The sequence below is a fragment of the Aspergillus aculeatinus genome (assembly GCF_003184765.1).
Source record: "Aspergillus aculeatinus CBS 121060 unplaced genomic scaffold BO66scaffold_35, whole genome shotgun sequence".
Taxonomy (NCBI): Eukaryota; Fungi; Ascomycota; class Eurotiomycetes; order Eurotiales; family Aspergillaceae; genus Aspergillus; species Aspergillus aculeatinus.
In genome coordinates, this window is record NW_020291504.1 from 246,856 (window position 1) to 268,725 (window position 21,870).

Genomic DNA, 21,870 nt, shown 5'->3' on the forward strand with positions numbered 1-21,870 from the left:
GACCGTTTCTGTTGCAATATTTCTTGCAATCTTCTGATGTTTGGATCCATTACCCTTTCTGATAGTTCGACTTGCGTCTTACTATCTATCTCTTCTTAAAGTGGAAAATTGATCGAAGTCAAGTTGACATTGAACTACATAACTGACACAAGATTCACCTTCAGCTCTTACAGCCACAGTATTCAGTAAAAGGCCTTGATCCTCCGTACCAGGTGGTAGCGGGGGCTTGACACTCGAGCCTCGCTGTTTCGCCAGCACTCCGGCCAGGCGTAATCGGCGCTGGCGAACAAGGGAAGGCATCTCCCATCAGTGCTCCACCAGAACCCATAGAACTCTGACTTGTCCTGCTGCTGCTGCAAGTGGGCGACTACGTTGTCGCCCGCGTCGCAATTCTTCTGCGTGTCCTGGACGGACTTGGTTTCGCAATAATAGTTACACAGGATCTCCCACTCATTCCAGGTCTTGTCGGGATTGAGTGTGGTGAAAGTCATTGCATTGAGCCTGTTATCCCTGCAGAGCCCATCCAAGTGCGCATTCGTGACAGCCTCGACCAGATCCTGGTTCTCCTTGGACAAAGGATCTTTGATGCGCGTGCCTCGTCTAGTGGTGATGATCTGGATCTGAGCCCTCGCCTCGTCGAGTGCCTTCTGCAGCTGCGCTTTGGCATCCTCGCAGGCTTTCTTTTCTGCATTGCACTTGGTGATGTCGCCCTTGGGCTCCGCCTCGCACTGCGTCAGCTTGCGGTTGCACTCGTCCGTGGCCGCCTGAGCCTGCTGGAGCGCGGCGGTCTGCTTGTCTCGCTCGGCCAACGCATCTTTCAACCGGCTGTCGCAGGTCGCGCCGTCATGCTCGCAGTTCGACAGCTTCTGCGTGCAGGCAGACCTGTCCGCATTGCATTGCGCCACAGCCTGATCAATCTGGGAGTTGCAATCCTTGGTGCACTGCTCCTTGGCTTGCTCGATCTGGCCCTGGCAGTCTTTGGTGCACTGCTCCTTGATTTGCTCGGTTTGAGTCTTGCAATGCTTGCTGCACTCCTCCTTGGCTTGCTCGATCTCGTGCTTGCAGTCATGGCCACCGCTACATTGACCCGGGCCACTCTTTTGCAGCAGGATATAGGTGTCATCGCTGCCAGTGGTGACATCTTTATCGCCTAGATAACAGTTCTGAAGCGTCGTGTCCCAGCTGGCCCAGTAGCAGCGGGGGTCGCGGCTGCATTCCTGCATGCATTGAGACCCAGCCAGGCCCTCGTGCATTGAATACCGACCCGCCCATTTGCCACAGGTATATGTATAGACCTCGCCATCAACGCAGACCGTTCCGCTCGCGGTCCCCGAAGCGCAGCATGACTTGAGAGTCGGGTCAGTTGCACAGGAAGAATAGGAGGAAGAAGGAGCCGGGTCAACTTGGCTGGCCGCACAGGCGAAGAATGCATAAAGTGCCAAATTGGAGAAAGGAAAGTGACGCATCTTCGATTCTCTTGTGCCCCAGTGCTGATTGAACTGAGGTTTAGATTAGGCGCGTTTCACGAAGGGCAGTTTGAACAGTAGGTGTTGTTTCAACAACAATCATCTACTACACAGCTATATACAGTTCCTGCTATGCTGATAGATGATGCCTTGAGTTGAACTGACATTCACGTCAAGACTCTTCAGCATGCAACGAAAGAAAGACTAGACCCCTCGGTCCCCATCTGCTAGGTGTAGCCTTGATGGCTCTGATGCAGCGATGACTTCACTTCATTTCGGGTCCAGAGTCAGGTTCTGGAAACCTCCGGCTCACACTTGAGAGAAGCCTATCCTCATCATGGACTTTCCCAAAAACAGTGCACCATCCTGGACTTCCGTGGCGGCCGCTACGGCACAGCTAACCTAGTGATAAGAATGGTGTATGTCATGACTAGGAAGTTAGACCGCTGGCTCTTCCCATACTGTTGCTACGGTGTGATTCTGATGAGACTTTTGATACCAACCGAACACTACGCGTAATCCATGCACGATCTTGGACTCGAACAGAGTTTGTGATCCACAGTCGGAGACCTCAGCTCGAAATCCTTCATGAACGAAGACAAGAGAATCTCTCAAGCGTAGAGTCAGTCAAGAAGTAAAACCTGACGCCACGATGATCGCCATATTCTTTGCCATGAGGTCGTCGGAGTCGATGAGGTCAAGACGTCTATAGATGCCCGCGGCGGCTCATTCCGACTACAACGAATCCAGGTTATTTATTTGGCCTCATGGACTCGCGAGTTCCAGTTCCAGTTCACCAAGAGCCACAATCCACAATCCACACCTCAATCTCCATTCCCACCTTGCAACAGATCCTACCGTCACCGTCCAATTCCGGAACCCTAGGTTCGTACCCCAGACACGAAAATTGGTGTCTTGCCCACAAGCTCACCCCCCCTTGGGGGCTCTCTTTAGATCAAAATGAAGACCCAAGCCGTTCTCAGCATGCTCGTTCTCCCGCTGGCTGTGCTTGTCCAGGGACAGGGTGCAGCTTCCGGCGATCCGAGCGCTGCATCGAACACCCCAGCAAGCTCATCGCCGGGTACCTTCCAATACCCCCAGGGCGACGACTGCCTGAACTGCCAGAAGGGCCCCGCGAGTGTCTGCGACACTTGCACCACAACCCTCCTGCCCTACACCAGCTATATGCCCCAGCAGTACCACGCGTGGACCGAGACCAAAGTGATGTGCACCGGCACACCTCCCCCGCCCAAAGCTTGCCAGACCCACCTTTAAACTGACACGTGCTCCCCTATCCGCGAAGATCCTGGAGTGCTAGGTCTTTGGCTTCATAAATCCTCTATTCTCAAGTGTCGGTATCGCTCATTAAAGATAATCACAGGCTTTTTTTGGACTGGTTTATCCTTCCTTCCAATCTGTTGATGATTTGGGTAGTGGTTTCGGGTCTACAGGGTTTTGCCCACGTCTTGGACAGGCACGAATGTGAAAGCAGCACCAGTTCTGTAGCTACAGAGACATAATATCAAATCCTTGGATAGGGCGATCCAGCGTGACAAAGTAGACTCGTACTCATGACTTTTATCTTATTGCGTCAAGAATGACATGAAGCTCTATCGACTACACAAAGCAGGTGAATCCACTTTCACAAAGATATTTCATCCTGTGCTGTGAAACGAGGGCATTCTGGTCCAACTGAGTGGTTCAGCTACTAGAAGCCCTCGAATCAAGCTGGATTTCTAAAGTGATGTACCCTCCCGGGCCAGATCCCGGGCCAGATAATTTACAATTCTCTGATTCCGCTATGCAGCCACAACAAATTAGTCCTCTTGAGCATCAAAGTATTACACTTGCAAGTTCTTCTTTCAGTATATGGATCTCACAGTATTGAAGTAGATTTTATTTCAAGAAAAGAGTTCTCTGAAATCATCAAATACATACATCTATATATATTTTGATATGAAGGCACTCTGAAGAAATGGTGTCTTTTTCTTCGGCCTCCTCTCTCTTCTACTACAGGTTTAATTACCGATTGCAGCCAAAGCGCTTGACCTCCGTTCGCTGCTTCCACCAGTGAGTATCGAAGAGTTTAGAGTAGTAGACCTTCAGTTCCTCAGTCTCTCAGTTCTCAAGTTGGGGCCGGGGAGGCACCGTACAGCATCACTCCGGGGGTGTCGGACTGGGTACTACCGGGGTAAATCCTACTCAGTCGAGTATAGACTGGGAGACTGGGCCTAAGACTCCCTGACAACCCGGACCACGACCAGTCAATTACCACAATCTCCCAAGATGGCCCAGTCTTGAGGGAATCCATTGTGCTTGCGTGAGTCCGAGACAGCCGGGCTGAAGAGATCCGCCGTTTACGGAAGGTCTCGAAGTAACCGCTGGGTAATGCAGCATGAAATGTGGCAGCTGAATGCGACAACAGATGGCTTGTGCTGGAAACGTGAGGGTGGGATGACCACTACGAGTCTTTCGGTTGGTTAGGTCTACCAGTAAGGTGCCACTATCATCGAACGAGGATGCCCGATGCCACGCACCCCACCTGGAGGCATATGGGAAAGAGACGTAGGTCAAGACGTCAACGACATTTTATTTCTGCTGTTGTACGCGGAGAGAGGCCTCCCACTCCACCCCGGTTCCCTCCCCCCTAGGGCCCAACCAGGATACGCCAACACACCCTACCGCCAAAAGAAGAAGAAAAAGAGAAGAAAGCTACAAAGGCCGCTTCACATCCAAAGCACTGATCGTCGACCTCCACTGGAAATCCAACCCTCAATCATTGTCCATTGATTTGTCCCCCTCTCAGGACTCCTCATTCGGCGCACGAAGAACAATGAATATGCATCTTCTCCTGGCCACCGGGGCGCTGATCCTTCAGACTGCTTTAGGTCTTGCGCCCCAAGCCAACGCGAATGGGGGATTGAACGTCTTCGAGATCAAGCCCAATGCCAACATCACGGGCCATTCCATCACCTTCGAGGAGGCCGACTGCCCGCCGTCCCTCTCCTGCCGGACAACCCAAACGTGCAAAGACAGCAACGCGGTACCCTCCATCCTGGACCTGCCTCCGAAAAAGTACTTTGCTTGCTGCACCTACGGCACGCACCTGCTGGGGAGCCCCCAAACTGCCTGGGACTGCTGTGCCGACGGCCACGAGTTGGCGGGACCCTCCGGCCAGGGCGATTACCGCTGCTGTCCCACCGGCAACATCTACACGGCAGGCAAGTGCGCGGAGTGCACGGGTGGGAAGACGCGAGTCGACAACAAATGTGTCTGCCCGGAGGGCATGATCGAGGGCCCCAAGGGGGACTGCCAGCCGCCGCAGACCTGCCCCCAAGGCAAACGTCTCGTCGCGGGCAAATGTATCTGTCCGGAGGGCATGATCGAGGGCCCCCAGGGGGACTGCCAGCCGCCGCAGACCTGTCCCCAAGGCAAACATCTCGTCGCGGGAAAATGCGTATGTCCCGACGGAATGGTCGAAGGGGAGAAGGGGGGCTGCGAGCCTCCGGTGGAGTGTCCGTCCGGGGTGGATCCAGGTACGTACGTAGGGGCTTTCTCTTTTCCGGTAGAATGGTATAAGTTAGGTATGGGAGCGGCGCACTAACCTTGGAGCCCACTCGGGTTAGGCAAATGCTACTTGATCTCCCGTCGGAATGGGCAGTACCTGTCCCTCGGAGAAAAGGGCGAATACTCCTTCGCGCTACCGGACGGCCATCGTCTCATGGGCCGCTTCCAGGTCTGTACGGAGCAAAGCTGTAGTTCCTCCCATAAATCCGTCAACCCCAGCGACGCTTTTTATCTGCGGGACACCTTCAACGGAGGTGTCTGGGTTGACGGGTCATCGAACGGACGGCACATCTCTCAGACCACAGATTTCGAGAGTGCTGGTAAGTTCAGCCTGACCAAATGGGGGCTGGGCTCCTACTGTCTGGGCGGATCAGGCGGAGGGGTTGGGGCGGCCTGCTCCAGTGATACTCCAGGCATTACCTTCCTCCCCGGCAGCCCGCAGACATGTTTCCCAGTGATCCTCACTGAGGTTCCTTGCGACACGAAGAGTCACTACAACAGTTGTGGGTGGGGAGTTAGGCCTCCGGGAAATGGAAAGGTTGCTGCTGATGAATTGTAGTGGTGTTGTCAGGTTAGGGCCTGTCGTACGGAATGCCCGGAACCATGTCACGGTGCGGACGATTGTCTAAAATGAGGAATGTTTTACTGTTATTTTCATCTTCTGTTCTCTCTTAAATTTTTACTTTCTTTTTGCTTTCTCTTCTTGTCCAACAAACAAAAAAAAATAACACTAACTGAGTTCTTTTCCCCCATTGTCTATCTGCTTGCTTGGCTATTTCTAGTGGTGACAGGTTGACAGCGGCTGTCATCGAACTTAGTTAAATATAGGCTTTCCCGAAACTTCAAAAAGAAAAAAAATCACAGAATTCATCTCGAGAAGAATGATTTGGGGCATTTCGGGGCAGGCTCCCAGCCCCAGGAGAAGGGAGAAATGTACAGTACTAAGTTATGTATATGTATATATGCCGCACTCCTTACTTCCCTCGTTCGGGACGACCCCAGGTGCTCTCTTAAATTTGTGGAATGTCGCTTCATCCAATGAAATGTCCAGATACTACACGCTACTACTCCGTACTTCAATCGGGAATACGGAATGTCTTAAGATACGGAACTCTCATGGATATAAGGCAATTTCTCTTCGCTGCTTTACTACACCAAGCTTGCCCTAACTTCGCGCGACTTAAGCGGCAATTCCCCAAATTTCGCACCAGTGTCTCACAAAGCCTAACCGAAGGAACCTTTTGGTTACCCAAAACCGTGACCTGTACCGTCATCACACATTTGTAGCTTTTAAGAATGCGAAAAGAACACAGGACTGTGACACGAAGATTGCAGTCTCCAAATCCCCCCGCCCCTTGCTTGCCTCGAGGTCATTCCCCCTCACAGATACTCATCTGCGTGACTACCGTAACAGACCTCAAAACTGTCCTCAAAGGCCACCCGATCCGACCAACAGACCCCCTGCACGGTGGTATGGGACTGTTCGTGCAGAACATCGCGGTCTCGCAGGTAGAACCGGCCGCTGAAGTCGCGGAAGGTAAAGATCTGCTGGTCGCCGCCGGTGACAATCAGACCGTCGTCTTGGTCGTCGAGTCCCACGCGCAGCGACTTGCCCTTGGCGGTGGACCAGGAAATGGCGACGTGGTCGGAGTAGATGAGGGGCACGCGCTCCTTGGCCTTAGGGGTCCAGGGGGTGCCCGCGGCGTCGGTGATGGTGATGGTGAAGCGCGACCGCTTCGTGTCGGACAGGTAGATCATGCTGCCGTCGCAGTACCAGTAGCTGGTGGTGTAGCCCCGGCGCCGCACGAAGAAGCTGTAGCCCGACAGCGTGTCGAACTCCCGGTCGCCGTGGCCCAGCTCCGGCAGAACGCGCGACATGCCGGAGCTGTAGGCCCCCATCCAGTAGCAGAGCATCTTGCCCTTGATGGGGTGGAACACGGAATCAGTCTCGCCGGTGTCGGAGGTGAGCGCCACCGCCGCCCCCAGTCCACTGAAGGCCTCGAGGTTGTTCTCGCCGATCTGCACCGTCCAGAACCGCGGTGACGCACGCGTGATGGCCTGCGGTGTAAAGCGTCGATCACCATAGGTCGGTCCGCTGGGGACCTTCAGCGTCCGGCCTAGGTTTTCCTGCAGGATCCGGAAGCAGTTGTCGGCGGTGTTGCGATCGGCCGAGATGAACAACCACACCCAGTACGGGACATTGCCACCAGCACTGTAAGGGCTGGCGGCGATGTAATGCGAAAAGACCATCTTGGACTGTAGGGGATAAAAGAATGGCACGATGGCTGTTGGCTCTAAGTGAGAAACGATAATGTTTACTTTAGATAAGGGAGCACTCATCGTGGAGCTGGAGACAGCGTTGGTTAAGTATTTGCAATTTCCCCAATGAGATAGGGATAGGAAAGATCGTGCACGTCACGACTGAAATTCTGGACTCATGTCGTAATCTAGCCTGCACGGAATTGCGGTTTAGATTGACTGCATCTCAAGATGACATGTCCTGAAAGCAGTCCGGGCCAGACCCAGTGGGTATCCCAGCTCCAGAGTGATGAATAGAACAAGGTGGGCCATGTCTGTCCCCCTCCCTCCGTAAACAGCTATGACCTTTGTTCATGACCCGTGGTAGTCAGTACTGGAGCACTGGAAGCATACGCCCGCATCATCTCATGCCATCAGAGTCAGAGAATAGAGTTCGATCTCAGGGATTACGGCATAGACTACTGCGGATCACCGTCCGAAGACATACCCTCAAAATCGCATCAATTCTATCATATGACAGCAGGGTGAGGTGATATCACTGACAGGCCGACAACCTCAGTACGTAGCACTTAATCGAAGAGGATCAGCACATTTCTGGCAAGGGGTCTGTCTCCCCATTGCATATATCTTTGAATATTACTCTTCTCAATTGATCCTCCTCACCCTTGGTAACACTGCTAGCATGCGGCCCATCCTTCTAGTCCCTCTATTCTCTCTTAATTACACGCGACTAATGGCCGCGGCCCAGTCTTGCCCCGGAACCCTACGCTGCTGTCGAAACGTCTATGCTGCCGACAATCTCTCCTCGCCGATCCCCGGCCTTCTCGACACTTACGGGAACGGCGCGCCCGTTGGCGCAGGGGTGGGTACCTTGTGTAAATTCACCTCTGTCCCTTGCTGCACCTTTCAAGTGTCCTGAGAGTGTTCACTGCTATCATGACTAACATCACCAAGGCGTTGATTACCCCAGTAACGAGACCTGCGAGCAGAGTTTCGACCGCTGCCTTCAGTCTGCCTGTTGTGCAGCCAACCAGAGCCAAGCATTGCAGGTACGTTCAACCCCGATCCCCACTGTTATTGCATCTACTGCTGGTCCGGGCTGCTGTAGCACTTGTCAAGGAGAGAGGCATATCACTCGACTGCGCTCTGGCCCAGTAGTTGGGTGGTGTTTGCGGTTCCCATGGAATTCTCGTCATCAGTTGTAAGAGTTTGATATTTGGGCCGGTTCAATCGGGAAGTGCTCCATGCTGCAGGCAGAAAACCCACAGTATTTGTTCTAGCGTTGAGTGGGAATGTTTAGCTATGCCTTTCAGACTTCTAGTGGAGACGCAAACGCATGGAGTTCAATGACAACATCTCCTACCCGAGCCGAGTTGATAACACAGTCGACAGGTTGTATCCCGGGCTCTTTTTATTTCTTGTTTTCCACGTACATGTTTTTGGATAGGGAGTATATCATTCTTGTATTGATAGACCATGTCAGTCTTAGACTACTGTCTGCAGCTAGCAAAATCGAGGAGGCATGATTTCTGTTGCAGTTGTTAAAAGATAGCTGTCCAACCTTGTAGCATAACTCCGTTGTTGATTTCAATAGCGAGCCTCTCTTGTCTCAAATCAGTATCGCCTACGGCGGAGGAATTCTCTTGTTTCTTTTGCGACTTCAATTCGGGTGATCTCCTTGTGACGCGTTTCTCCAGTCGATTATCTTACTGTTTAGAACTCAACCCTTTGATTGCCTCGTTCGTGGCATCATCTTCCTTGGGGTACTATTTGGTTCGTCAGAAACTGTGACTTTTTGCGGCGCGAGGGAATTTCTTATATCAACATATCAACAACCTGCCAGATGAGGATCACTCGGTAATAGGGTCTAATGGCATTGCCCTGAGCAGCGGCCAAAAATGGCGTCTGGGGCTTGCTCGAGCAGTATTTGCGGCGCAGAACTAGGATGGGGCAGAGACGGAGATGCCTCACACAACAACACACGCAGCGATGCCTACGAAGAGGCTCATCTGAGAATATTTTCTTGACCATTGCGAATACCATCCATGTTCCATAGCCGACTAGTCTCAGTCTAGTCAATTCACCATTACCATAACACTAGAATGTTGAACAAACACGGGACCCGTGAGCACCTTGTTACTATATGGAAGAAAAAATTCAAGCTTCTAGATACTAGTAGAATTGCAAACCCAACTAGAAATATTATACAGGGTTCCTCGGCTGGGTAACGTAAGACACCCCACGTCTGCCTTTGTTCCCGGGGAGCCCCTCTCACGATCTCACGCTATCATCCCTATGCTGGCATCTGGATAATATCGTGGACTATGACCACGATGACTGTACTACATGAGGTTACCAGCAACGCTGCCCCCTAATCCTGCTAGAGCAATGCCATCGAGACTAGCGTATCGCCTGAACCATGCCGGAATGTCCGGCCTCACTCTCTGTCAGCGATATTGAGGTCTCAGAGGTGAGGTGTTTGGAACGTGTTCTCAATTCTGTTGGTGGTTGGAACTAACATATCAATATAGGAAGCAACTTAGTTACGTGTTGTATTATATAGCCGGATTACTCAGCTATACCGATATACCCTCTTAATCCGCGCCGTATGTAAAGCCAAAGCGGCTATATAAAATAAAGATTAACTAAAATATATAGTATTTCTTATCCTCTTCTTGGTGGCAATCTCTCGCTTATAGTGGTTCTTCTTATTTTTAGTAGTAATTAGTTCTTACCTATAGGCCCTAGGCGGTAATTTCTCGCAATCTTGCGGCAATCCGGTTCTTATAAAAACTTGTATAGCAATTCTAATACTAAATAATATTAAAAGAAAGTATGTATTACTTCTCTAAAGACAATATTAATATATTTAGTACGCTTAGTATTAACAGGATTCTTAAATCTCTCTGCTTTTAACTCCAGGTTTAGCTGCTAACAGGCCTTCTTCTTATAACCGTTTTTTCTACAGTAGTCACAGATCCAAGCCTTATATCTTTTACGTAAAGCCTTAGCTAATTGCTTGTTCTTCTTAGCCCTAACAATATTTAACAGAGAATCTTAATATTGCATCTGTTTTTCGTATTTAATTATCTGGGCGGCGAGATCTTTGAAACTTAATTTTTTAAACTCGTTGAGATAAATAGTAACAAAAACTTCCTAGTATAGATTATCAAGATTTGCAAGTAAAAGATTATATAAAAACTATTCCGAAAACTGTTTCTTCTCAGAGAATAAACAAAACTTAATTAAGCGAATATTATTTTTAACTTTAGCGATGTAATTCTTAATATTAATATAATTACTTAAAAAAGTTTTTATTATAGTTTAAAGATTTTAAAAAGACTATATCTTATTAGAATCATCATATTTCTTTTTAAGAAACTATCAAAGGGCTTTAATATCGGTATAATAAGATAAGAATTTAAAAATCGAGTTAAACAGCAAGTTTAAAATTAAACTAATTGTAATTTCTTACTTTTTTTGGTTTTCTCTGCTGTTTTTTTATTATCTTTATCAACGGTCTTAGTAAGAATATCCTAGGCTGAATAAACACAGAGTTGGGCTTTGATGCGGAGACTCTAGAGGTGCTAGTTCTGCGAGCCGGTAAGAATATATAAAAACTTAGTAATCTCGGGCATCTTAGCAGTGGTGTGTTTTATTAATAAAAGAACTTGATAAGCATAAAAAGTATTAAATTTAATAAATAAAAAAATAAATAACATATCCCAGAATCTTAAAGAGGCTCCGGGCTCATAACCTGTCAGCGATATTAAGGTCTCAGAGGTAAGGTATTTGGAACATGTTCTTAATTCTATTAGTGGTTGGAACTAATGTATTAATATGGGAAGCAACTTGGTTACGCGTTGCATCACGTGGCCGGATTACTCAGCTATGCCGATACTCTCCACCCCCTTAATCGAAAGCCTCTTTCACCCTAGTCCAGCCGAAATTAACTCATTGCAATCGTTTTTACTCAGTCCGATTCCTAACTGGCTAGACACAACTGATATCTTCAGCAGCAAGGATCACTCTAGCTATTTCAGTCGATCAGTCAAGCACAAATCAAAGCACTACTTGTATGAAGGCTATAGCTTTGTGAGACAGATTCCGCTAGAACAGAAAACCAAGAAGCCAACCCTGACCTTGATGCTGAGATTCGAAACCACTATTTATCAATCGGGTTGCTGGAACACGTGAGCGATCTAGGGATGTGGAGTGGCGACACCGAGGGGAGAAGACCCTACGTGTACATCGTGATGGCCACTGACCATAGATGACATTGGTTCTGAGTGATAATAGGGCCCCTACAGGCCGAAGAACCACTTAAAGCACATACTTCGGTAGTATAGCTGCCCAAACTGTGGTATCAAGCATAGTAAGGTAGCCATCGGTTTCTATCATGTATTTCCACCGCAACAGGCGTAGACAAACCCTGAGGTGGTGCTATTCAGCTGCATCGCTAGAAAGGTAGATGATTGGCCTCGTATCCAGTGCACGAGATCTCGGGAGGATCCCCCGCAGATCGGTATTTGAATCTAGATCTGAGGCCATCAGCAGACATCGACGAGCCAACAAGCTGTGCAGCCTAGATCTAAGCTTATCTGCATAGCCTCAGACAATCTAGACAATGCGTGGATACCTCGTACATTTCCATCATGGGACTTCTATACCGTGCATTTGTGACCTCCATTCGCTGATGTTTAGTCTCGACCTACACAATTCTCATCCGTGCCCAAGTCATCTGGTATCAAGTCCATAGGTCCAGGGTATTTAAAGAGCTGCGTTGCGCCTGAGCTGATTGGCAGAATCGTACTACAACAGCACACTCACTCCCGGGTGAGAACTGCGGAGAGGGATCCATTTTCGACGGGACTGAGCTCCTTCGTTGCAGCATTTGCGCCTCGGATCTGTCGGATTCTGTTCCCAGGAAGGGAATAATCTTTTTGTCCGCACAACAAACGCTCTGAAACGCCTGACCGGCGGATTCGAAGGGAGCTCATCCAAACGAGGACCCTGCAAATGTCCACGGCGGACATAGACCCGTTCGGTTTTTTGATCTCCGGAAAGGAAAAGATCCGCCCGGTCACCTTGGACATTGAAGAGCATTCAGACAGTTGCGATCCGCTCCTCTTCTCCGCTCGTTGGGGAGGCGCAACAATCCAGAGAATACGCTCCAAGTAGTTGCAGAACGCCGAATACGCCAAGCTGGCTAGTCTTGGATACCCTGCAACCGTTGGGGAGGAGTCACTGGTTTCGGCGACGGCGATCTTGAAGATCCTATGCTGTGGACTTTGGCCTGGAATCTTTGATTCTAGGTCTGTATGCCTGGTCCGGAGGTAGATAGAAAGGAAGCCTGGCAAGGGTGCTATGCCTATATTGACTTTGGACATCATATTTTACTCAGACAGTTCTGATGCGTCTCTCCTCTGCACTGAACTCTGGAGTTAATAAGAAAATGCAGGTGGTTTGACTCGAAGTTGAGATGAAGAAAGACTCCAGACATCTTGAGGGCTGGTAGAGGAAACGGTTCACTCCAGATTTGTGGTCACTCTCATATTCATCAACAGCAAGCGATTCACCCTATGCTAGTATTCAATTTGATTATTGTCGTGTGTGAATGGAATGGTCCCTGTGTAAAATAGATCTTTACCAACTTAGATTTATCATGTTGTTTCTTATTAACTGAGACAATACATCCCAGTAAAGTTGATTCCTTCTAAAATCAAATAATATGGTTTGTTTTAATGTGCTCGGTAGTGTATGTTTGGTATCTTTTATGCTGGCCAGCAATGCTAATCTGCCCCGGCCCTAAATGACGCCGATGGTTGAAATGGTTCCGCATCACAGTCCCTCCCGACCATCGCAGTGTTATATCTAGTCTGGACTTACAAGCATATATGTCCATTGCTCTCTAGACATCGCAGAAAACCTTGCTCCAGCTGCACTTAGACTATGCTATTCTGGATTCACCAAATTAGTGCGGCATTGCGCAATTGGTGCCCTCAATAGCATAATCATAGCGCCGGATGGCTCCAATTGTCGATGAATTGCAACAACCTAGAGAGTCGGTAGACAATTATACAGCATGCCCAAGTATACCAAATACGGAGTACTGTTGTGTAATAAATATGCAGTCATCCCCTGTAATCGCCGATTTTCTTGAGCCACCAATGGAGGGATGCAGTGCACAGATCCCTTGCGATGCATCGGTGCAATAGTGGCGGGATCTACATTTCCAAAAGCAGCCCCGCAGCTCGGCGACTCGGGAGGAGGGCAATGGATCATGGATGCCTCCGCTTGCTTCCGTTTGCTTACCCCGCTCCCGCCTTATAAGTTCAGCCCAGCTTATCTTGCCGACCCTCTTCCACAACACAACTCTTCTTCTCACACCACGTCTCCCATCTCCATCTTGCGAACAACCGTCATGATGGCGTGAGTCTTTCCTTTCTTCTCTTCTGTCGGTCTCTATGACCGTCCTGTCGACCTAACATCTCTAGGCCTCCCCCACCCGACGATGTCTACTACAATCTAGGCACCTACTCCCGCACAGTCACCACCACCTCCCCCGCGGCCCAAACCTGGTTCACCCGCGGCTGGCAATGGGCCTACAGCTTCAACCACGAAGAAGCCCTGCGCTGCTTCGAGACCGCCACCAAACATGACCCCAAATGCGCCATGGCCCACTGGGGCATCGCCTACAGTCTGGGCCCCAACTACAACAAAGCGTGGGCCTTCTTCGACCGCGCCGATCTGGCAGTGAGCATAGCCAAAGCCCTGGGCGCCCTCACCCACGCCCTGGAACTCGCCAACGACCCCTCCACCAAGACCACCGCGGCCGAAAAAGCCCTCATCACCGCTCTCTTCCCCCGCTTCCCGCGCTGGTCCGCATCCACCGGCCCCTCCGACACGGACAGCAACTTCCCCATCGACTTCGCCCGCCTGAACCAAGCCTACGCGGACGCCATGCGCACCGCCTACAAAGAACACCCAGACGACATCGACATCACGGCCCTGCTGATCGAAGCGCTGATGTGCATCTCGCCGCGCGGGCTGTGGAACCTGACGACGGGGGAGCCCAGCGGGCGCCACACGGTGGAGGCGCGCCAGCTGATCGAGTCCGCGTTCGCCACCGGCCCCAAAGCCCAACACAACCCGACCCTGTGCCACCTGTACATCCACCTGATGGAGATGTCGCCGTACCCGGAGATCGCGCTGCCGGCCGCGGACCGGCTGCGGCGCGCGGCGCCCGACGCCGCCCATCTCCTGCACATGCCGACACACATCGACATGGCGGTCGGCGACTACCGGCGCTCGGTGGAGTCGAACTCGGACGCGATCCGCGCGGACGAGACGTATGTGGCCGGGTGCGTGGCGGAGGGGCGCACGGGCGCGGGCGTCGGCGGCGCGCTGTACGTCGCGTACCGCGTGCATAACATCTGCGCGAAGCTGTACTCTGCGCTCATCGCGGGGCAGTTCGCTGTGAGTATGGAGGCCGTACAGCAGTTGGAGGGGCTGGTGACCGAGGAGACACTGCAAATCAAAAGTCCCCCCGTCGCGGACTGGGTGGAGTCGTTCCTGGGGAACCGCGCGCATGTGCTGGTGCGGTTCGGCCGGTGGGAGGATATTCTTGGCCTGCAGGAGCCGCGCGATCGCGAGCTGTACTGCTCGACGTATGCGACGGTGCTGTATGCCAAGGGAATCGCGTTGAGTGCGTTGGGGAGGGTGGAGGAGGCGGAGGCGATGCAGCGGCGGTTCGATGAGGCCAGGGAGAAGGTCCCGACTACCCGCATCGCGAGTCTGCCGAGCAAGCAGGTCGATGTGTTGGCTGTGGGCGCGCAGATGTTGCAGGGCGAGCTGGAGTATCGCCGGGGTGAGGTGGATCAGGCGTTTGAGACGTTGGCGAGCGCGGCCGAGCTGGAGGATGGTCTGCCCTACGGGGATCCGCCGCCGTGGATGCAGCCGGTCAGACATGCGCTGGGGGGGTTGTTGCTCGAGCAGGGGCGGGTGGCTGAAGCGGAGAGGGTGTTTCGGGAGGACCTGGGTATGGCGGAGGGGTTTCCGCGGCGGAAGGGCCGGCTCAATAATGTCTGGGGATTGCATGGGTTGCATGAGTGTCTGGTGAGGCAGAAGAAGCTGGCTGAGGCGCGGCTGATCGAGCCGGCCCGGGATCTGGCGATGGCGGCGGCCGATGTGCCCATTGTGACCTCGTGCTATTGTCGGCTAAGCGCGGTGGAAGCAGGGAAGTGCTGTGAGTGTGAGTGCTGAGGACTAAAAGAGATTGGCATCCAAGCGATGGATGGAAGTCGATTCTGGCCGCTAGACAATCAGTACGTACAGTAAATGAAAAGCTCTCACGTATGACATTGGGACATCCCATACGGACCGATTCCATGTGGAACGTCGCCACTCGCCTGGGGCGGGACTTGAAACCCATTGTCTGCATGAGAGAAGATGTTCGGGGTAGAACCTGCTTCTTCCAGCGAGTAAATACCAAGAGTCAGGAGGATAATGTGGTATGGGGTTGAGGTGGGTGGTGCTGTGGTGTGAGTGTGAGTGAGTACTGGTGGTGGTGGTGGTGGTAGTGCCAGTGGTTGTGGTGCTAGTGATACTAGAGGCAGAGCCGGTGGGCGGTTGCCTTGGTCTGAACATCAACCTCATTCTCCCTCTACTCCCATCAACATCTCATTCACCAAATAATTGGCCGGATCCCAACCATCATCTTCCGGCATCTTCTCATGATCAGTTCATCCTTGCTTTGCTAGCCGACTGGCTTCCTACCTACGACGGCATATATTCCCTCTGACGCCATCATCGCACTCTGGTCTAATCTCGCCTCTCTCATTCCTCACACGGAATCTACTCTCGTTCTCGGGCGCATAACATCTCACACTGCATGGGGGATTCCCTCATCGTGTTGATCGGGAATGCTTCAGACGTCAGAGGAATCGCTCCGAGTCATGTTCGCAACTTTAATCTTATCCGGCTTCAACAAGGTCGAATAATTGTTAAACCCCTGGTTGGGTTGAGTTACATTCCCATCCAGGCTCATGATCCTGCAAAATACCTGTTCGGGTTGCAGATCTGCAAATGGGTTCCAGCTCACATTCCAAGCGGCCGGGGAATTCCGGTGTGAAGAGCCTACGCCATGCGAATGCCTACAGTCGACTAAGCAAGTATTGAAAGATGCTTAATGACAGCATGACGTGCATCAGTTGCATATATACTGGGTTTCGCCGCGCAGGAGTGCGTCTAACCGTACACTGTCGCACCGTTTCTGCAAGTTGACTAGCCATGTTGCAGACATTGTCGGACCTTCCGATCATCTATTGCCTTCAATCTTTGCGTCACAATCGTGGGGAAACACACCACGATGCTTCATCAGCAAATGTTGCGAGACCTACTAGCCCACAAACCAAGGGCGCTTCAGCCAGCCATGACTGGGAGGCCCACAGTGCCAACCCGATGAACTGGCCGTTGTCGCGCAAGGTGTTCGCCGCCAGCGTGATCTACGCCTATACGTAAGTATGCCGACTCGATCTCTGGCCATGCTCGTTCGTACTCACTGCGTCAGCTTCGTGGTCTATGCGGGATCCGCGATGTACATGTCGGCTGTGCCGGTGCTGGTCAAGCAGTTTGGCATGAGCGAACAGCGATCTTTGCTCGGGCTATCCGCCTATGTTCTGGGCTGTAGGTATACACCTCTTCCAGGTTTTGAGTCGTCTGACAACTTTAGACGGCGCCGGCCCTCTCCTGTGGGGTCCGATGAGCGAGATCCCCTCCGTCGGTCGCTCCGTGGTATACTTCAGCAGCTTCGTGGTCTTCATCGCCATCACCGCGGGTGCCGCCAGCGTGGACAATTTCGGCGCGTTCGTCTTCCTCCGGTCGATCCAGGGCTTCTTCGGCAGCCCGTGCCTGGCCAACGGGGCCGCCAGCATGCACGACATGTTCAACGAGACCCAATACCCCTACGCGCTGGGGCTCTGGACGGCGGCGGCGTACTGCGGGCCGGCGCTGGGCCCGTTGCTGACCGACCACCTCGTGTACCAGCTCTCGTGGCACTGGTCCATCTGGCTGATCGCGTGCATGTCCGCGCCGGTGGGGGTGTTGCTGTTCGTGCTGCCGGAGACGTACGCTCCCACCGTCCGGCTCCGGCGGGGGATTGCCCATACCGACGCGACCATCAGCGCCTGGGCCCGCCTCAGATTCTACCTCGTCAAGCCGGTGCAGATCACCCTGCAGGACCCCGCGGTGCTCTTTGCCAACCTGTACACCTCCTTCATCTACTCGAGCTACTACATCTTCTTCGACTCGTTTCCCGTGGCGTACCTAGAGGGGTACCAGGTCTCGACGGGGACGTTGGCCTTGTTCTATCTGAGCGTGCTGGTGGGATGCGTCCTCGCCGCGGCGGTTTACTTTCTGGTCCTGGTGCCGTACATCTTCTCCCCCCGGCCGCCTGCAACCGACCATGAGACCAAACCCGACCCTTCGAGTGAAGCCCCCCACAACAACAACAACAACAACACCGCCCCACCCCCGGAACGCAACCTCCTCCCCGCCCTCCCAGCCACCATCTTCCTCCCCGTCGGCCTCTTCCTGTTCGGCTGGACCGCCCGCCCCGGCGAGATCCATTGGCTCCCCAGCCTCATCGGCGTGGTCCTCTACACCGGCGGCGTCTTCGTCATCTTCCAGTGTCTGTTCCTGTACCTGCCGAAGATGTACCCGCGATACGCGGCGAGTCTCTTCGCGGCGAACGACTTCTGTCGGTCGGCGCTGGCGGCGGGGTCAATCCATTACGGGGTGCCCTTGTATCGGAATCTGGGGGTGGGGAGGGGGTCGAGTGTTTTGGGGGGGGGGGGCGGTGTTGGGGGTGGTGGGGATGGCGGGGATTGTGGTGTTTGGGAGGCGGTGGAGGGAGGAGAAGGGACGGTTTCGGGATCCAGAGATTCTTTAGGCCGTCTTGTCTTGTGGTGTGAGGGGGTTCGAGGGCGGTTTGAGTTGTGGGTGGGTGCCAGAGGGTGCTGGATGATTGATGCTGTTGCTCTGGTTGGCTTTGCTTGTAATGCTGGACATAGAGCTGCATTGATGGGCAGGATAGCATCGAGATCCTAGACCATAACAGCAACAGGTACTAGGTAGTACTAGGGTGTGATCTATACTGGTTAAGAACTAGCTGGGACTATTCTTAGCCAATTGTTTATAATGAAATGCAACAGTGGATTAGATCCAATACCTCCATTGTATTTGTTCTGACAACTTACAAGTGGAGAACGGTTTAGTCCCTCGAACAAGGTTAAGTCATAAAAGATGTACCGCAATTTGCAACCAGCGTGCAAACCCTCATCCTCACTCCCCCTTGACCATATTTCCATAATGCGTCATGATCTCAAGTAACTGCGAGGCAGCAAAATCGCAGTGTCCACCCGCGCGCCCGAACCTCCAGCTCACTTCCGCTTCCGCCAACATTCCCATCCGAACCCTCCTAGCCCGGAAATTATTGATTGCCGATTAAACAGTATTCCCATAGTTACAAATTACCAAATAAACCAAACCCACCCACTAACGCAACCTGCCCCTCCCCCTTCCCCCCCCCCTCCAACATATCCAATCTCCTCCCACCCCCAATTAAGTATCGTGCGGTCTACAACCACCAAACCCCGACCCCCACCGCCGCCAACCCGACCCCCACAACCGCCATCCTCCCCACAAACCCCAGCATCGACTTCCGCTGCTGCACGCACGCCGCCCGCACCGCGGCCGAGGGCTGGCGCACCCCGCTCCCCGAAACCTCCAGCCCCGCGTTCCGGTCGGGGAAAACCGGCGGCGCGAGCAGATGCACCACCGGCTCGAGGAGGCTGCCCGTCACCAGGAAGGTGATGTGCAGCATTGGCGGGAAGGCTGCGCCGGTGAGCAGGGTCTTCAGCGCTGATGGCCAGGGGTGGGAGTCGGAGACACCCCGCCACAGGGCGAGGGTGAATGCGGCGATCGTCGCGCAGAGCAGCAGCGCGCTGAATCCGATGCCGTTGTCCCAGAGGTTGTGGGATAGGTTCTGGAGGAGCGTCGGGGCGGCCGCGGCGGGGCTGTTAGAGGTGTTGGTTGTGCTGCCGGTGACGAAGGAGCCTTTCTTTGGGCCGGGGGAGATGAGGTGGAAGCGCAGGAGGGAGAGGAGGTGTGCTGTTTTGTGTTAGTGGGGTTGGGGGAGTGGGTAAAGGTTGGGGTTGGGGTAAAGGGGACTTACGGCCGGCGAGCCAGGTGTTCTCCAGATGGGCGAAGGGGGCGCTTTGGAAGTCTGTGTGCGCGGATTGCAGCGCGGCGAAGAGCCAGCTTAGTGTCACGTGGGCGGTTGCCAGAATGAGCTGGGGTTTGAGCAGGTGGGTGGTGGTGGGGATTAGGGGCTGCGCGGTGAGGAGGAGAGCGGGCACCGCCACGAAGATCGCGAGCAAGGCGACCAGCCGGCCGGTGATGGCCAGCCCGTTCAGCACGATCCCCCACTGCATGGCGCGGGACAGGGTCGCGTTGGTGGGGGCGCACAGCACGCGGGTCTGCTGCGTGTGCCCGATGTGCCAGCGGCTCTGCTGCGCGATGTGGCCCGCCAGCGAGGTCGGCACGAGCCCGAACTGCAGCGGCTCCTGCACCTGGATCGTCTCGTGGCCCAGGCCCTGCAGCACCAGCGACAGCTGCCAGTCCTCCGAGAACGAGTAGGTCGGGTACCCGCCGGCGTCGACGATGGCGCGCCGCCGGAACAGCGCCCCGGACCCGGCGTCGATCGCGCGCCGCTGCAGATCCAGCTCCGTGTTCTGGCAGGTGTAGAAGTGCAGCCGCGACTGCGAGAACGGGTCCCCGCGCGGCAGGTTGTAGAAGTACTGGCGCGTGGTGACCAGCACCGCCTCGGGCGTCGCCAGCAGGTGCGGCAGCGTCGCGCGCAGGAACTCCGGCGCCGCGATCGAGTCCGCGTCGAAGATCGCGCAGAACTCCGGCCGCGTCTTCGCCTGCAGCGTCTGCAGCGCGTAGTTCAGGTTGCCCGCTTTCGCGAACACCTGGCCCGTCTGCCGGCCGCGCGAGTGGTACGACAGGTGCGGCCAGCGGGCTTGCAGCTCCGTGACGGCGGAGCGCAGCGCCGCCGACCCGCCGTCGTCCAGCACGCGCACCCGGAATCGGGTCGCCGGGTAGTCCAGCGTGCACGCCGCGCGGATCGTGTCCAGGATCACCTCGACGGGCTCGCCGCAGCAGGGCAGCAGGACTTCGACGGTGGGGAGGTTCTCATCGCCTTGCAGGCGGAGGCGCTTGCGCGGCGAGTTGGGCGGCGCGCGGCCCGATGCCACGGTGAGGAGCTGGTCCTGTCGCGATAGCACTGGGAGGCGGTTAGTGGTGTGTGTTTCGCATCTGACGGTTTTGGGGTGGGGGGTGCACTCACGCGCGAACATCCCCTCGATGGCCAGCGTCGCCCACATCTGCCATGTCTGCACGGGCGAGCTCAGGATCGACACCAGCCGCAGCACGAAATACGCCTGGAACGTCCAGACCGCCGTTTGCGCCACATAGTACAGATAGCCGCGGTATTTCAGGCCGGACAGGATTCTGGGGTCCGGAGGGAGTTCCTGGACGTGGTAGCCTCCAGTCGACATTTTGCTGCGCTGGGGGTGGAAGATGCAGCTGCGCGGTCTTTTGCGATCTGCTTGCTCTGGAGGGTGAGTCTCCGATTCTGCGGACAGAACCAGCGTGCCACTTAATCCTCAGCTGCGGACGGTGGTCATGGAGAAGAGTACCGGCAGTCGCGAGAGGTGTGAGAGAAGGAAAGAGAAAAAAAAATCGCGATGGACTCCCTGGCCGTCGCAAGGAGGTTTTGTGCGCCGCCGCCAGCTCGAGGCCATTTTAGTTCTGGAATTTACCACCTCCGATGATCCACTTATTGCCGGATCGGGGCGATTCTGTAAACATTCACTTGCACAGTTGGGGGGCACGGATGCGGGGAGGACGTTGCCGATTGGCAGGTTGGCAGGTCGGTGGCTTCACCGCCTCGGGTTCCAAGGTTGTGATTGTGTTGAGGGCGTTGGGAGTTGGTTTTGTGTTGTGATGCTAAATTAGCTTGGTACAGTAGTGGTGGTGGTGGTATGGTAGTACTGGTAGTAGTAGTTCTAGACTGGGTCTGGGTCTAATCGTGGTGACCCTCCCATCAGTTATCCCTTCCTTCATGCCTCGGGAGATCGTCCAACTGGAGGGTTTCCACTGCTGATCTTACAGTATGGAGTCTGATGCAGTACTCCGTACACAGACATAAAATCCTCACCATGGATGCCGTCGGTCTCTGGCTCTGCAGCTTTACCCCTATTACGTCCACACGTGGCTAGACGAGAGGCCAACCTTTGCCACCGCAGCAACAGCAACAAACCCCCTATTGCGGGTTGCAGGTTGCAGACCGCCTCGCCTCTCTCTCACCCGTTCTGTCATTCTCCGGCCCGATGTTAGCGCCTTGGGGTCTTCCGTTGCTTCCGGCTGGGGTGTCGAATCTACATGTGTAGTTGTATAGTATGGATCGGTTGTTGTCCCTGCTACAGTGGAAGATGAGCTAACCAGCCAATTA

The 21,870-nt window shown here is 53.7% G+C and overlaps 6 protein-coding genes across 6 annotated transcripts; 3 read left to right on the forward strand and 3 right to left on the reverse strand.

The window, feature by feature from the left end:
- Positions 1–182: 182 nt before the first annotated feature.
- On the reverse strand, positions 183–1,466 carry BO66DRAFT_455482 (uncharacterized protein; the record flags this gene model as incomplete). The annotated part of the gene is made up of 1 exon (XM_025652094.1): positions 183–1,466. The coding sequence occupies one exon, from the start codon at positions 1,464–1,466 to the stop codon at positions 183–185; it is 1,284 nt and encodes a 427-aa protein (XP_025502182.1).
- A 2,839-nt stretch (positions 1,467–4,305) lies between these two features.
- On the forward strand, positions 4,306–5,592 carry BO66DRAFT_455486 (uncharacterized protein; the record flags this gene model as incomplete). The annotated part of the gene is made up of 2 exons (XM_025652095.1): positions 4,306–4,828; positions 5,093–5,592. The coding sequence occupies 2 exons, from the start codon at positions 4,306–4,308 to the stop codon at positions 5,590–5,592; spliced, it is 1,023 nt and encodes a 340-aa protein (XP_025502183.1).
- An 821-nt stretch (positions 5,593–6,413) lies between these two features.
- Positions 6,414–7,283, reverse strand: BO66DRAFT_440286 (uncharacterized protein; the record flags this gene model as incomplete). Its single annotated transcript, XM_025651240.1, has 1 exon — positions 6,414–7,283. The coding sequence occupies one exon, from the start codon at positions 7,281–7,283 to the stop codon at positions 6,414–6,416; it is 870 nt and encodes a 289-aa protein (XP_025502184.1).
- A 6,388-nt stretch (positions 7,284–13,671) lies between these two features.
- Positions 13,672–15,750, forward strand: BO66DRAFT_393159 (TPR-like protein). Its single transcript, XM_025647694.1, has 2 exons — positions 13,672–13,724; positions 13,790–15,750. Exons 1-2 carry the CDS (start codon positions 13,720–13,722, stop codon positions 15,555–15,557), a joined length of 1,773 nt encoding a protein of 590 aa, XP_025502185.1. The 5' UTR covers positions 13,672–13,719; the 3' UTR covers positions 15,558–15,750.
- Positions 15,751–16,297: 547 nt separating this feature from the next.
- Positions 16,298–18,424, forward strand: BO66DRAFT_455491 (MFS general substrate transporter; the record flags this gene model as incomplete). Its single annotated transcript, XM_025652096.1, has 4 exons — positions 16,298–16,810; positions 16,864–16,979; positions 17,026–18,131; positions 18,383–18,424. Exons 1-4 carry the CDS (start codon positions 16,584–16,586, stop codon positions 18,422–18,424), a joined length of 1,491 nt encoding a protein of 496 aa, XP_025502186.1. The 5' UTR covers positions 16,298–16,583.
- Positions 18,425–18,930: 506 nt separating this feature from the next.
- On the reverse strand, positions 18,931–20,995 carry BO66DRAFT_377682 (glycosyltransferase family 2 protein; the record flags this gene model as incomplete). The annotated part of the gene is made up of 3 exons (XM_025645767.1): positions 20,704–20,995; positions 19,528–20,640; positions 18,931–19,463 (listed from the first exon to the last, which is right to left on the reverse strand). The coding sequence occupies exons 1-3, from the start codon at positions 20,912–20,914 to the stop codon at positions 18,931–18,933; spliced, it is 1,857 nt and encodes a 618-aa protein (XP_025502187.1). The 5' UTR covers positions 20,915–20,995.
- Positions 20,996–21,870: the final 875 nt, after the last annotated feature.